The following is a 12,152-nucleotide window of genomic DNA, read 5'->3' as shown; positions in this document are numbered from 1 at the left end:
CCTTTAATATAAAGATCAAGACACACTTGTGATCAATCTAAGAATGAAAAAAGTTGACACAAGGCTTGAAAAGACAGATCAAACAAGTACGCGGGGGCCAATGAGTCATAGGATCAGAATGTGAGAAGTACCATGAATGCAGATGAGCATGGGGGGCATGCTAAGAGTTCAGAAGTGGGACAGACATCAAAGCAAAGCAGCAGATGTTATCAATATGAGCATGAACACTGAAAGGACATCAATGAAGAAGGAAGCACTTCCAGGGGCAGCAAATTAACAGGTGAAGCAGGAGTGACAAAATGTGAAGTACAGGCAGTCCCCGGGTTATGACGGGTTCGGCTTACGACGGGTTCAGCTTACGACGTTCTGAGGTTAAGGCGCTTTTCAATTATATTCATCAGAAATTATTTCCAGGGTTACGACGCCTACAACACTCATCTGGCAGAAGTAATATGACACCAAAAATACAAAATAATCAATATTTGAAGGTTTTTTTGATGCAAAATGCAATAAGAATGCAGTTTACACAGTTTTGAATGCACCTAAAGCATTATCCTGGCTACCACAGTGAACCACATGTCCAACCAGGACACAGTCTGGAAGATGGTAGAAGCAGCAGATTCCATAGCCAAAGCCTCTTGTGAAGAAAATGATGGTCCTTCAGAGCTAACCTGATCCAGGGTCTAGCTCTTTTTCAAGAGAAAATCTGACATAAAAATGCCCATGATGATGAAGATATGAACAGAACCATAGATACACCGAAGGTGATTAAGTTTGCTGTCAGTGGACCCATGATATCGGGGAGTGCACAAAAAAGGGATTTTGACAGAGGAAAAATCTATTTCTGGGCGAGAGACCTGTGCCGCCCAGTGAAATGCTCCTTATAGCATCATTTCTAAGGTATAAAACTGCTATATATACCAGAGAAAAAAGTTGCATGGAATGCCGGGCATATGCCTAGCTCGCTCACCCATATAGGGTGTCGGTATAGTAACTGGGGCGTGAAAAACCACTCTCAGAGGTCTCTTACCAATTAGTTATCTCCTCTCCCAACATCCCCCGTTACTACGAGGTGCCGTTCTACATCCCACTACTGCCCGCCACCCCTCTACCACCCATGCGTACCTAAACATTCCTCATAGCATCCCAAGCTTGGACCAGTCTAGGGTGAGGAAAAACAAGGGTGGGTTCACTGGGCGGCACAGGTCTCTCGCCCAGAAATAGATTTTTCCTCTGTCAAAATCCCTTTTCTGGGCTCAACCTGTGCCGCTCCGTGAAATAGTAACAGAGAATTGGTCCGATAGCTTGTAATTAGTTACCTGAAAAGGAATAGAATAAAAACTAGGATACATAAAGAAGGAACTTTAATACCGTATCAATATATAATCTAATACAAACTGACATAAAAGTAATCAGTTATCAAAAACTTATTCAGGAAAAACATTTCCAAAAGAAAATAAAGGTGTCTACTAGTAACCTTTATACAAGACAAATATACATACTATACTGGTACTCAAAAGGAGGGTCCAAGAATTTCTTGAAAACCATCAAAAGATATCACAATATATCTTAATACTATGCAATTTACATCCAATAACTAAATGTTGAGTACAGAACAGTTAATTACAATACGAGGTGAGTACCAAATCTAATTTAATTACAGGTGAGTAACAAGGCAGAAGGCAGGGACAATAAATGAGGCAGGGGTAGGGGAGAAAGAAAGGTAAGGAATACTAATGAATTAACTTCTTAACATGGTTCTGATACATCAGGAAGGAACTACATTTCCTGATGCCACTGTTGCAAATTTTAGGGCTTCCAAGGATTTTAAGTAATGGCGTTTAAATACTAATGGTGATTTCCAACCTGTATACTTTTTTTAAATCTTCACAAAAATTCATATGGTGAAAATAATTAACTGACGTGGGGCTACTGCTCGAATATCATGAGCATGTGGAATTGATTCTGGATTAGCTTGTTTGATAAATAAAGAATCTGCTGTCTAATCCCTTTTAAGGAAATGTTTTCCTCCATTTTCTCTAATAAATAAAGGGCCTGAAGACTTATTAGAAGTTCTGTTCAGATAAGCTTTCAAAGTGTTAACTGGACATAAGGATGGATCCTGTGGAAGTGGGACAATCCTCCACGGTGACCATCGGTTCTGTGGATACTCATTCTTTGCTAAAAATCTCTTGTCTGGAAAGATTTGTACTTCCCCAGATGCGAGAAAAACAATATGATTCGTTCTCTAGATAATGCTGAAAGCTCAGATATTCTGGCTCCAGATGCTAAACTTACCAAAAATAAAGTTTTTCTAAACAGTGTTGTGTGAACATGAATCATTATTGGTTTCAGAGGCCAGTTTAAGAACATCATTTAAAAACCAGGAAACTGTGGGAGCGGTTACTGGTTTTAGTCTGGCGCAAGCTTTTGGAATTGATGAAAAATATGAATCTGTAAGATTAATATTAAACCCAATCTGAAATATCTTCTTCAAGGCAGATTTAATTGTTGTAATTGTATTAGCTGCTAATCCCGTTTCAAACAGGGTCCTAAAAAAGGTAACTGCTAGGTTCCGAGTCATTGCTCTAACCTTTAGAATCTCTTAAGAACTTTGCCAGTTTTTCTTACAGGGCTGAATCATATTGACGAAGGGTTGAGTCTCTTTTATCTGACTCTAGAAACAAGTATTTAGAGGATCAATGTTAGCATCTCTTCTTTGTGCTGCAAATTCATAAAGTCCATAAAGTTAGGGCACTCCGAATTCTTGAGGAAGCTAACACACTGCGAGTTTGTACTACCTGTGTCAACTTGGGATCTGGGATCCGCCGAGGGAGGAGTCCTAGTTCTACCATCAGAGGAAACCAATTGCTCTTGGGCCAATTGGGGGCTACCAGAGCTATCTGACCTTTGAAAGTCCTGAGTTTGTCTAGTACTTTCATTAACATGTTTATCGGAGGGAACAGATAAATTCTTTGCCAAGTGTTCCAATCTATGGACATGGGCGTCCGTGGCATAGGCCAGAGGGTCCAGGTTGGGAGCAACATAAACATTTTAGTTTGTTGGTTGGATTCCGTGGCAAAATAGGTCCACCTGAAGGTTCGGAATCTGTTGACAAATCCAATTGAATGAATCTTTGTCCAATGACCATTCCGACTCCAGCGGAGTTGTCCTTGAAAGAAGTGCGTCTGCTAGCCACATTTCTCACTCCTGCCAGGTGTACAGCTGACAGGTGCCATTGGTTTCTTGTTGTTGCAATCGTAAAGATTGCTATCATCACATGATTTATGTGACTTGATTTGGATCACCCCCTCTGTTTAAGCAATGGACGATTACTTCGTTGTACAGAATTAATCTGATGTGTTGCTTCTTTGCCGGGGCTAGTTTCTTCAGAGTTAAGAATACTGCCATGGCTTCCAATATGTTGATGTGGAGTTGACGCAATGTTACTGACACAAACCTTGGACTTTTTCGTATTGGGAGTAACCTCCCAACCGCTTAGAGAGGCGTCTGTGTGTATTACCAACGCTGGTGGTGGAAATCGTAGGGGAATCGATTTTGCCAGATTCTTGTCCTTGGTCCAAGGGAGCAATCTTTTCTTTAGTATTTGTGGGATTAGAGATATTTTGTCTCGTTCCTCTTGTTCGCCTTGGATCGCCATACCCGATTTATATCTTTCAGTTTTGCCTTTAGTAATGTGTCTGTTACTGATGCAAACTGAAGTGAGCCTAGAATTCTTTCTTGTCTTCTCCTGGACGTTAATGTCCTTGAGAAAATTTTTGTTTTCTTTGCTATTTCTTTCCTTTTTGTTGAGGGAAGAGATAGTCTGTGCTGATTAGGTTGCCAGTTGCAGTCCCAACCATTGGAAACATGCTGCTGGAGTAAGACGGGACTTCTTGAGGTTTATTTTGAAACCTAAGTGTTCCAAAAATTTTATGACTTTGTTTGTCGCCTTTACGCAATCCTCTACATTGCTGGCCCATATAAGCCAATCGTCTAGATAGGCCACTAACTGTATTCCTTGAGTTCTCAGCTCTTGGACTACTGTCTCTTGCCAGCTTCGTAAATATCCTGGGCGCTATACTGAGTCCGAATGGCATCACTTTGAACGAGTATGCCCTTCTGCCTAGTTTGAATCCTAGAAAGGGACGAAAATGCCTTGCTATATCGGGACATGATAGTAAGCGTCTGTAAGATCTATAGAGTGGTGACGGCCCCACGGGGAAGTAAGGTCCGCACCTGCGAGATAGTCAACATATGGAACTTGTCGCATCGAATGTAAGTATTCAGATGTGACAAATCTAGAATCACCCTTCTTTGTTCTGAGTCTTTCTCTGGCACGCTGAACAAGCGTCCTTGAAATTTCAAAGATCTTACTTCTTTTATTGCATTCTTTTGCAAAAGATCTTTGGTGTATAGGTCTAGTTCTGTGCCGATGGAGCTTGATGAAAACTGGTTAGTGGAGGGGGCCCTTTTGGTTTTATCCAACTCCACCCCAGAACCCTTGGATACTATGCTGAAAGCCCACTTGCTGAAACCTCCACCGGCTCCAAAATTTGTATAGTCTTCCCCCTACCTGAGATGTCTCAATGGTTTGAAGAGGGTCTGTTTCCTCGTCTACTCCTGTATCCTCTGCCTCTTGTTGAAGTCCTTCCACCTCTATTATGAAAGTTACCTCTGGCTCTACTACCTCTGGCGTACCTATTGTACCCATGGAACACTCCTTGTGTCTCAAAGGAGGGGTTAAAAGCCGGAGAAGGAGCTTGATGTTGAGGAGGCTGAGTCATCCAAAACGTATTGTTGTTGTTGGGGTTGGATTTAGACGTAGACGGCTGAGTCCCTTGAGGTACAGGAATCGTCGTTCTGAACGACAGCTTGGGGTTGTGGAGTCTGGTATGATTGGAAGTTCCTAAACCTCTTCCTGCCTCTTGTCTGATTTCCTGATTGTTCATATTTCCGTTTTGGCATCAGGCCCAACGAACTTTGAGACTTAGATTGACCCTAGCAGCCTCACCTAAGACACTGTTAACAATGTCTTCCGGGAATAAGTCTGGGCCCCAAATTGAGGCTTTAATCAGTTTATTTGGCTCATGCCTTATTGTAGCTTCTGAAAGCACATGCTTTCTGCAATTACGGCGTGCTACAGCAAAGTCATAGGCATCACTTTGAAGTGTGAGGAGGAGAGACTTGGTAAGGATCTTGAACAATGACTCGTCTGGTATACCAGCGAAGCACCATTTCTGCCATTGTAGCGGAGTTGATTGATCTACTTAACCGCGTACGTGCCTCATACTCGATTCTGACCAAGGATTCTGGGAGTCTCGGAAGTTTGTCACTGAACTGTGTAGAGGCACAGTCAATGTTCAGTTTCCCTGTGGTGAAAGTTGCTGGGGCGTCAACCCAGCATTCATGATCTCCTGGAAAAAGTAGAGAAGTCAACTCCGTCTCTCTTAGTTGTGGCATGGGCTTTGTCCTCCATAGCCGCCTGAAGAGCCAGATCAACTACTTTTGTAGTACAAGGTGTCGGTGTTTGACCTTCTACTACAAACATTGTGTAAGAACTCTTACGGGGGGACAACATTGTGTTCACTCCCATTCGTTCAATGTCCGGACCCATGCGGACTGAGCCTGTTCCTTAGGATAGATCATCGTCTCCTTAGGAATCTTATCTAGTCTTACTAGCGCTTATCCTCTGTCAGTCGAGCATATCCTGGGAAGGGAAACTGCAATCCCGGCGGGTAGAATTCAAAGTCCTCTACCGGCCGAGTTTCCACATCCTTCTATGGTTAACATGCCATCCACGAATGGTGCATGTAAAGCCAATCGCCACGGATTGCTCTTTACGAAAGCCGGAAGTTTGGAAGCGTCTGGCAACACAAACTGTTGTTGTTGTGGCAGTCCGGTTCTCAGGAGATTTTCTAACATGTTCTCCTGGTTTTGCAGTCTCTGAGCAAAGTGTCCATAGACTGCAACCGATCCGAGATGGTTCCAATCTGAGATTGGACCATACTTCCATCTTCTCCATTAAAAGATTAGAGAAGGCAACCGGATCAAAGGAAGGTTCTGAAGCCTTAGATTTGGAGCTCCTTGATCTCGACCCGTGATGTAGGGGAGTAGCTGCTACCGGAATCTCCGAAGACTTAGATGCATTTAATGACTTGGTAAGTCTCGGTAACCTAGATGGTTTACTTGGCTTAGATAAGGCCTTCCTCAAGTGTTTGACTTTTGGTATTACTGAGCCTGGTTTGTCCCCAACCAGGGTCTTTGCAGTAAACCCTTGAAAAGAAGCATGAGAAGATGTTAAAGATGGTGCAGGGCTAAGAACAGGAATCTTAGACCGCACACTACTTGCCCCACTTACCTCCCTACCTTGATCGCTGGCATCCAGAACCATTGGTTCTATGTCAAGGCTGATGGCCGCCACGTCTTCTAACACTTCTTCCCCTAGTCCCTCAAGATCTTCAGGCAAGGACTGCGTGTCTTCCCTTATCTTGGCAATAATGGGTGCAGCCACTTCCTTGGGAACTGCCGCTGACATCTTGGCATTTGGGTAGAGGAGGGTGCATAACTCCTCTGATAGGATATAAGGTTTCTTAGCCTTAACGTTACGGCCAAATCCGCCAACCCAGATCTTGAGGGTCGAAAGAGATGTGTTCTTGACAGCCTGTGGGGTCTGAAAAATAAGTACTAATTAGGATTATCACTTTCTTAAAACTAAAGAGAATAATTTGTTCACTTCTTAAACATCATATCTCATAATTAGTAATGAAATATCTAAGTGCGTACTCACCGAGTCCGAGGTTATATCGGCAAAAAGCCCATAACAGATCTCACACGCATCCGGATGCAGACGATGAGGTCATCGACCTGTACGGCGCAGGGTGCATGGGACCTGCAAACCTCATGTCCGCACCTTTGCTGAAGGACAGCTGCGCAAGCTGTCATCTGACAACGCACCACCTGTAAGGTAAATTGATACATAAGTATTCAATTTGTATATATAAACTACCGGAAGCCCCGGATTATTTATCGTAATCTTAAATTATAACATATATAGTAAAAATAGACTTCTGTATACTAAATCTTAACATATACAGCTCGGTCATTTAGTCTATGAATCTTTTTATTCTGTTGAAAATTATGGCGGATCTAACTTCGTATTTATCCGCCTGCTCCGGGAAACTAAATCCACTTAAGGAAAAAATATTCTCCAACGATTGTATCGCTACCAAGGTAGACGTATACTGTACCAAAAGGTGTTGAGCGGCAGATATCGGTTACGTAGTCTGTCCGCCTGCTCCGAAAATTCGTGCATAGTAAACAATAGAATATAAGATTTTGTAGGCTACGTCTGTACGCCTCTTCCGGGATCGACCGACAAAATTCTATTTGTGTGTAATCTACGTTATCAGAACAGGGTGAGATACCTGAATCTGATCAATACACTAAAATATTAGTGTGTAGAACTATTCCGGTTGTAACGGAATCAAAATAATGCGGCGGAAACCCGAAAGGGGAGACTGAGTGTACGCATAAGTTGCTCTATCCGGTGCGTTCGGAAGCCAATCGAAACCAGCTAGAAAAGCGTCACTGTCCTAACTCATGGTATGACCATATCGCTACATATTCCGTCGCTCCCGATATAGACTATAACTAAAGCCTAAAAGTAACCTGAATCGTGTGATAAAAGGTATCTCCCCGAAGGGGTACTAGGCGGGAGCGGCAGAGCGAACTGGTTCGTCGCGATCAAGTGGACCATATGACCGGTCAGGTGGGACAACCCTACCGATGATAAAGATCCAATTGAACCACGAGATATGTAGCTTACAAAACTAAATGACCAAAATTAAAGTGAATAATAGATAATTAGGTAATAATGGCACACAACGAATACAACATAATATTAAGCTAGACAAAAATTAAGCCGAGCGAGAATAGCCTAGGTCTCCAACATCGGGTGAGATACCGATATGGTCAGGTAGGCTATATCACTCTTAATAATATCTCTACGAAATCGGGCTGGTGGTTGCCGATTTAAGATGCAAAGATAAATTACGCTCAAAAGTTGTCAAACCAAGGGAAACTCCCTAAAGTAGGATATGACTCGAACATGTAATGCTCGGACCGTAGCCCAGTGTATGCCAAATCACTAAATATCTAAAACCCACGTAAAAACAAAAATTGTATAAAAATTATACAAAATATTAAAAGTGCATTTATTTCCATATGTCTAGGACAAAAAATGATTGCCATTAGTATGAGGAACTAATGGTCAATCAACATGTAAACAAAGCTCCGTGAAGTAGCGACATCAAAATGGCCGACTGGGTCGGATCTACGATCCTTGATCAAGATCATATTCTCGTAGGAAATACCTATGATAAAGAGAACGCAACTTCAGTGCATAGCACAATCAATAGTAGTACTCAACTTAGTAGTGGAAGCTTCTAGGAGGTCCGACATTATGAAAATCAAGCACAAAAAATCAACAAACGAAAAACAGTAGTACTTCGTACGATGCTATTGAAAGGAATGTTTAGGTACGCATGGGTGGTAGAGGGGTGGCGGGCAGTAGTGGGATGTAGAACGGCACCTCGTAGTAACGGGGGATGTTGGGAGAGGAGATAACTAATTGGTAAGAGACCTCTGAGAGTGGTTTTTCACGCCCCAGTTACTATACCGACACCCTATATGGGTGAGCGAGCTAGGCATATGCCCGGCATTCCATGCAACTTTTTTCTCTGGTATATATAGCAGTTTTATACCTTAGAAATGATGCTATAAGGAGCATTTCACGGAGCGGCACAGGTTGAGCCCAGAAAGCTAATGTAAAAGTAATGGGTCTGTGGTGGTACAAGCTCATGCCACTTGAAATTCTGAAAAAAATACTTGCATAATTTTTGAAAGAGTTTTCTTCCATGTTGAATCACTTTTTCCATTTAATCAATATGTATACTATTTGTTGAAGACCATTACGACTATCATTATAAGTCTTGATAATTATTCATGGAAATTGACTTTTCTGTACAGTTCTTTCGTAATATACACAGTCATTACACTGAAGTTATTCAATAAATGATGATGGTCTTCAAATAATCAGTTAATGCAATAAGCCCTAACAAATGCCAATTCAGAAGGAACTTTAATTTTCTCTTATACGTATACTTTCTGTTATCTCTGTCTATTGTAGTGTACCAAAACACTTCCTCTTATGAAAAGCTATTATGTGGTGTAATGACAAGACAGCATTGTAAATTATCAGAAAACTGACAATATATAAAGCAAACAGCTTACCTCACCACTGATCTTCATTAGCCTTATATTCTGTGCAAAGGATTCGGCATCCTCATAAGGTATATATCCAACAAACACACCATCTAGCACAACTTCTAAGCACTGTTCATGTGGTACATGTGGATGACCGTTTACACCAATCATTCCAAGAGTAATAAGCACTAGCAGAAGTTTCTTCTTGTCTTTATGTACCTCATTTACAATTAGACAATCTTGACTTAGATGATTTAACAAACCACATGGAGCCCCATCAGGAGTGTGCACAGGGCAAATGAAACCTGGAAAAAAATTATGAAAACACATTTGATATTACAGTATACAGTATTATGTCACGCAGTCTTATATCACAGGAATATATCCTCAATTGATTCTAGATTAAACAGAATGAATTCATTCTCTTAAAGCAATTAGTGAAAAAGCCTATGAAACAGAAAGCCTCATTACCAACAGGCTAAAAAAAAAAAGTTCTAGCTGTCTGGAACCCTAGGGCTCATGAGGCTAGTAGTGCTCCCAGACAGTAATGATATTCTTTTGACCTGGGAATGGAAAGTCTGATTTAGGAAAACTATTAATGTGGGCTATTTATAAGTAATACATAGTTTATTGTGAAATTAAATAAAAGTACTCTATTCAATAACACTTGTACACCCCTCTTTTCTGTCTTATGTAATATCAGTCTCATAACTTCCATTATAACTTTTTCCAGATATTTCCTGGATATTTTTAAAGATTTTTATCCTGCTACTTCTGTAAATCATCTAGATAATTTTTAGATCTTATGTGTATTTTCCAGCCATCACCCCCATAACTCGACAACTTCCTCATTTAAAATAAGACCTTCCCACTGCATTCTGTTCATGACTTAATATTCTGTAGAAAAATCTTTTTGTATTATCAATTTTCTTTGTTAGTCCCATGTCTTTGCATGCATCTTTGCCTAATGGCATACTTTTATTTAGCATTACACATAGTCTAGTAATATCAATCCACTGCATTCTAGATGTTACTACTCTCTCTTATTACCAATCTTAAGCCTGCTTCACTTGTCAAATGTCTCCAAGGTAACAAAATTGTTATAAAGTAATTCTAATGGCTGCCCTTCCAATAACATAAAAGTCCACCTATCTCCTTCACCCTTTCCTGGTACTTCCTTTAAGATAACATCAACTATTTGAAATGTTACTAAGTTAATTCTGTATAGTTCATAAGCAAGAAGAAAGCTGTTTGACACATGTAGCCAACTCCTTTCCGGTCCTTAAATTTAAATTCTTACTTACCCCATGCTTCTCCAGTCAATCGACGAGGTTCCAGAGTTTTCATTTCACTGAAGTAAGTTCCTCGATGTACTGATCTTAAATGTGAAAGATCTCGCATGCGGTTTAGGTGCTCCATGAAAACTGCTAATCCTAGTTAAAATAAAAGCAAATACTTTAAGCAATCACTGACGATCTCATCTCAACATGTATTAAAACATTTTCAAACATAATTTTGTACATCAAAAATGGAAATAACTTGTAGTTTACCAACACAAATCTTGAGCCTTTACAACTTAAAAACTGCAAAATTAACACCACTAATTGATTTGTTCCATACAAAATAAGGGATTTTGACAAAGGAAAAATCTGTTTCTGGGCGGTGACCTGTGTCGCCCAGTGAAATGGTTCCTTTAGCACTCATTTCTAAGGTATAAATATTGCTATAAATACCAGAGAAAAAAGCTATATGGTAATGCCAGAATAGTCCGGCTCGCTCACCTTTATTTAAGGTGTCGGTATGGTATCTGGGGCGAGTGAAACCACTACCAGAGGTCCCCCTGCCATTTAGTCTCTTCCTTTCTCAATATCCCTCGTCTACAGAGGAGCCGTTCCAAGCCCCCGCTACCCGCTACTGCTACAACTAGCGCTTTGTTTACCATTCCTGTAGATAGCACCCAAACTTGGGCCAGATAGGGTGTGGAAATAGAGGGTGGGTTTCGCTGGGCGACACAGGTCACCGCCCAGAAATAGATTTTTCCTTTGTCAAAATCCCTTTTCTGGGCTTGGCCTGTGTCGCTCCGTGAAATAGTAACAGAGAATTGGCCCCACCAGCTTGGAAAGTTAGTGTAGATAATTTACTGTAAGGAAATTGAAACTTGAATAACATTAAATACTATTTAATATTAGTTATTTAATCTACAAGTAATTAATAAAGATGCTTAATACTTTGATAATTCTAATAATCCTTATCCTAAAAACTTATCTACTAACTAGGGTTGCATAACCCAACAAGTAACAATAACAAATCACACACCAATAAACAGGAATTAATTACATACATAGACCCAGATATACATATGTACAATCAAATTCATAAGATACAGCATAGGTGCAAGCCAAGGTACGTGTAACCCAGTAACAACCGAGCTAAGGTCAAGAATGCTAGCGAGGCAGGTAGGAGAGAGAGAGAGATGTAGAGAGAGACGAAGGCTACTAAACTAATTATTACTGCTCTATTCAGTGTCAGGGGAAACTGCGTTCCCTGCTGCCACTGCTGGGAATTTAAGGGCCTCTAATGACTTTAGGTAGTGGCGTTTAAATACTGTCGGAGATTTCCAGCCTGTGTACTTTTTGAGATCGTCAAAATTCATATGTTGAAAATAGTTAATTGAGGTGGCTACCGCCCTAATATCATGCGCTCGTGAAAATGATTCCGAGTTAGCTTGCTTGATAAAGTATAGAATCTGTTGTCTGATTCCTTTTAGGGAGATAGTACCACCCTTTTCTCTAATAAACAAGGGACCTGAAGATCTCGAGGCAGTTCTGTTTAAGTAAACTCTTAGTGAATTAACTGGACATAAGGACGGGTCCTGAGGCAGTGGG

At 40.8% G+C, this 12,152-nt stretch overlaps 1 protein-coding gene across 1 annotated transcript in view; it reads right to left on the bottom strand.

The window, feature by feature from the left end:
• Positions 1-12,152, bottom strand: part of LOC135213016 (DNA-directed RNA polymerase I subunit RPA2-like) — a gene marked incomplete in the record, with an annotated part of 200,881 nt that overhangs the window by 34,257 nt on the left and 154,472 nt on the right. Inside the window, 2 exon segments of the mRNA XM_064246825.1 lie at positions 9,295-9,572; positions 10,572-10,700. Of these exon segments, the coding sequence (XP_064102895.1) occupies positions 9,295-9,572; positions 10,572-10,700 (407 nt within the window).

Source organism: Macrobrachium nipponense, chromosome 42 (assembly GCF_015104395.2).
Source record: "Macrobrachium nipponense isolate FS-2020 chromosome 42, ASM1510439v2, whole genome shotgun sequence".
Taxonomy (NCBI): Eukaryota; Metazoa; Arthropoda; class Malacostraca; order Decapoda; family Palaemonidae; genus Macrobrachium; species Macrobrachium nipponense.
Note: the sequence above shows the minus strand (reverse complement) of the source record. Positions and strands in the feature narration are given on the sequence as shown.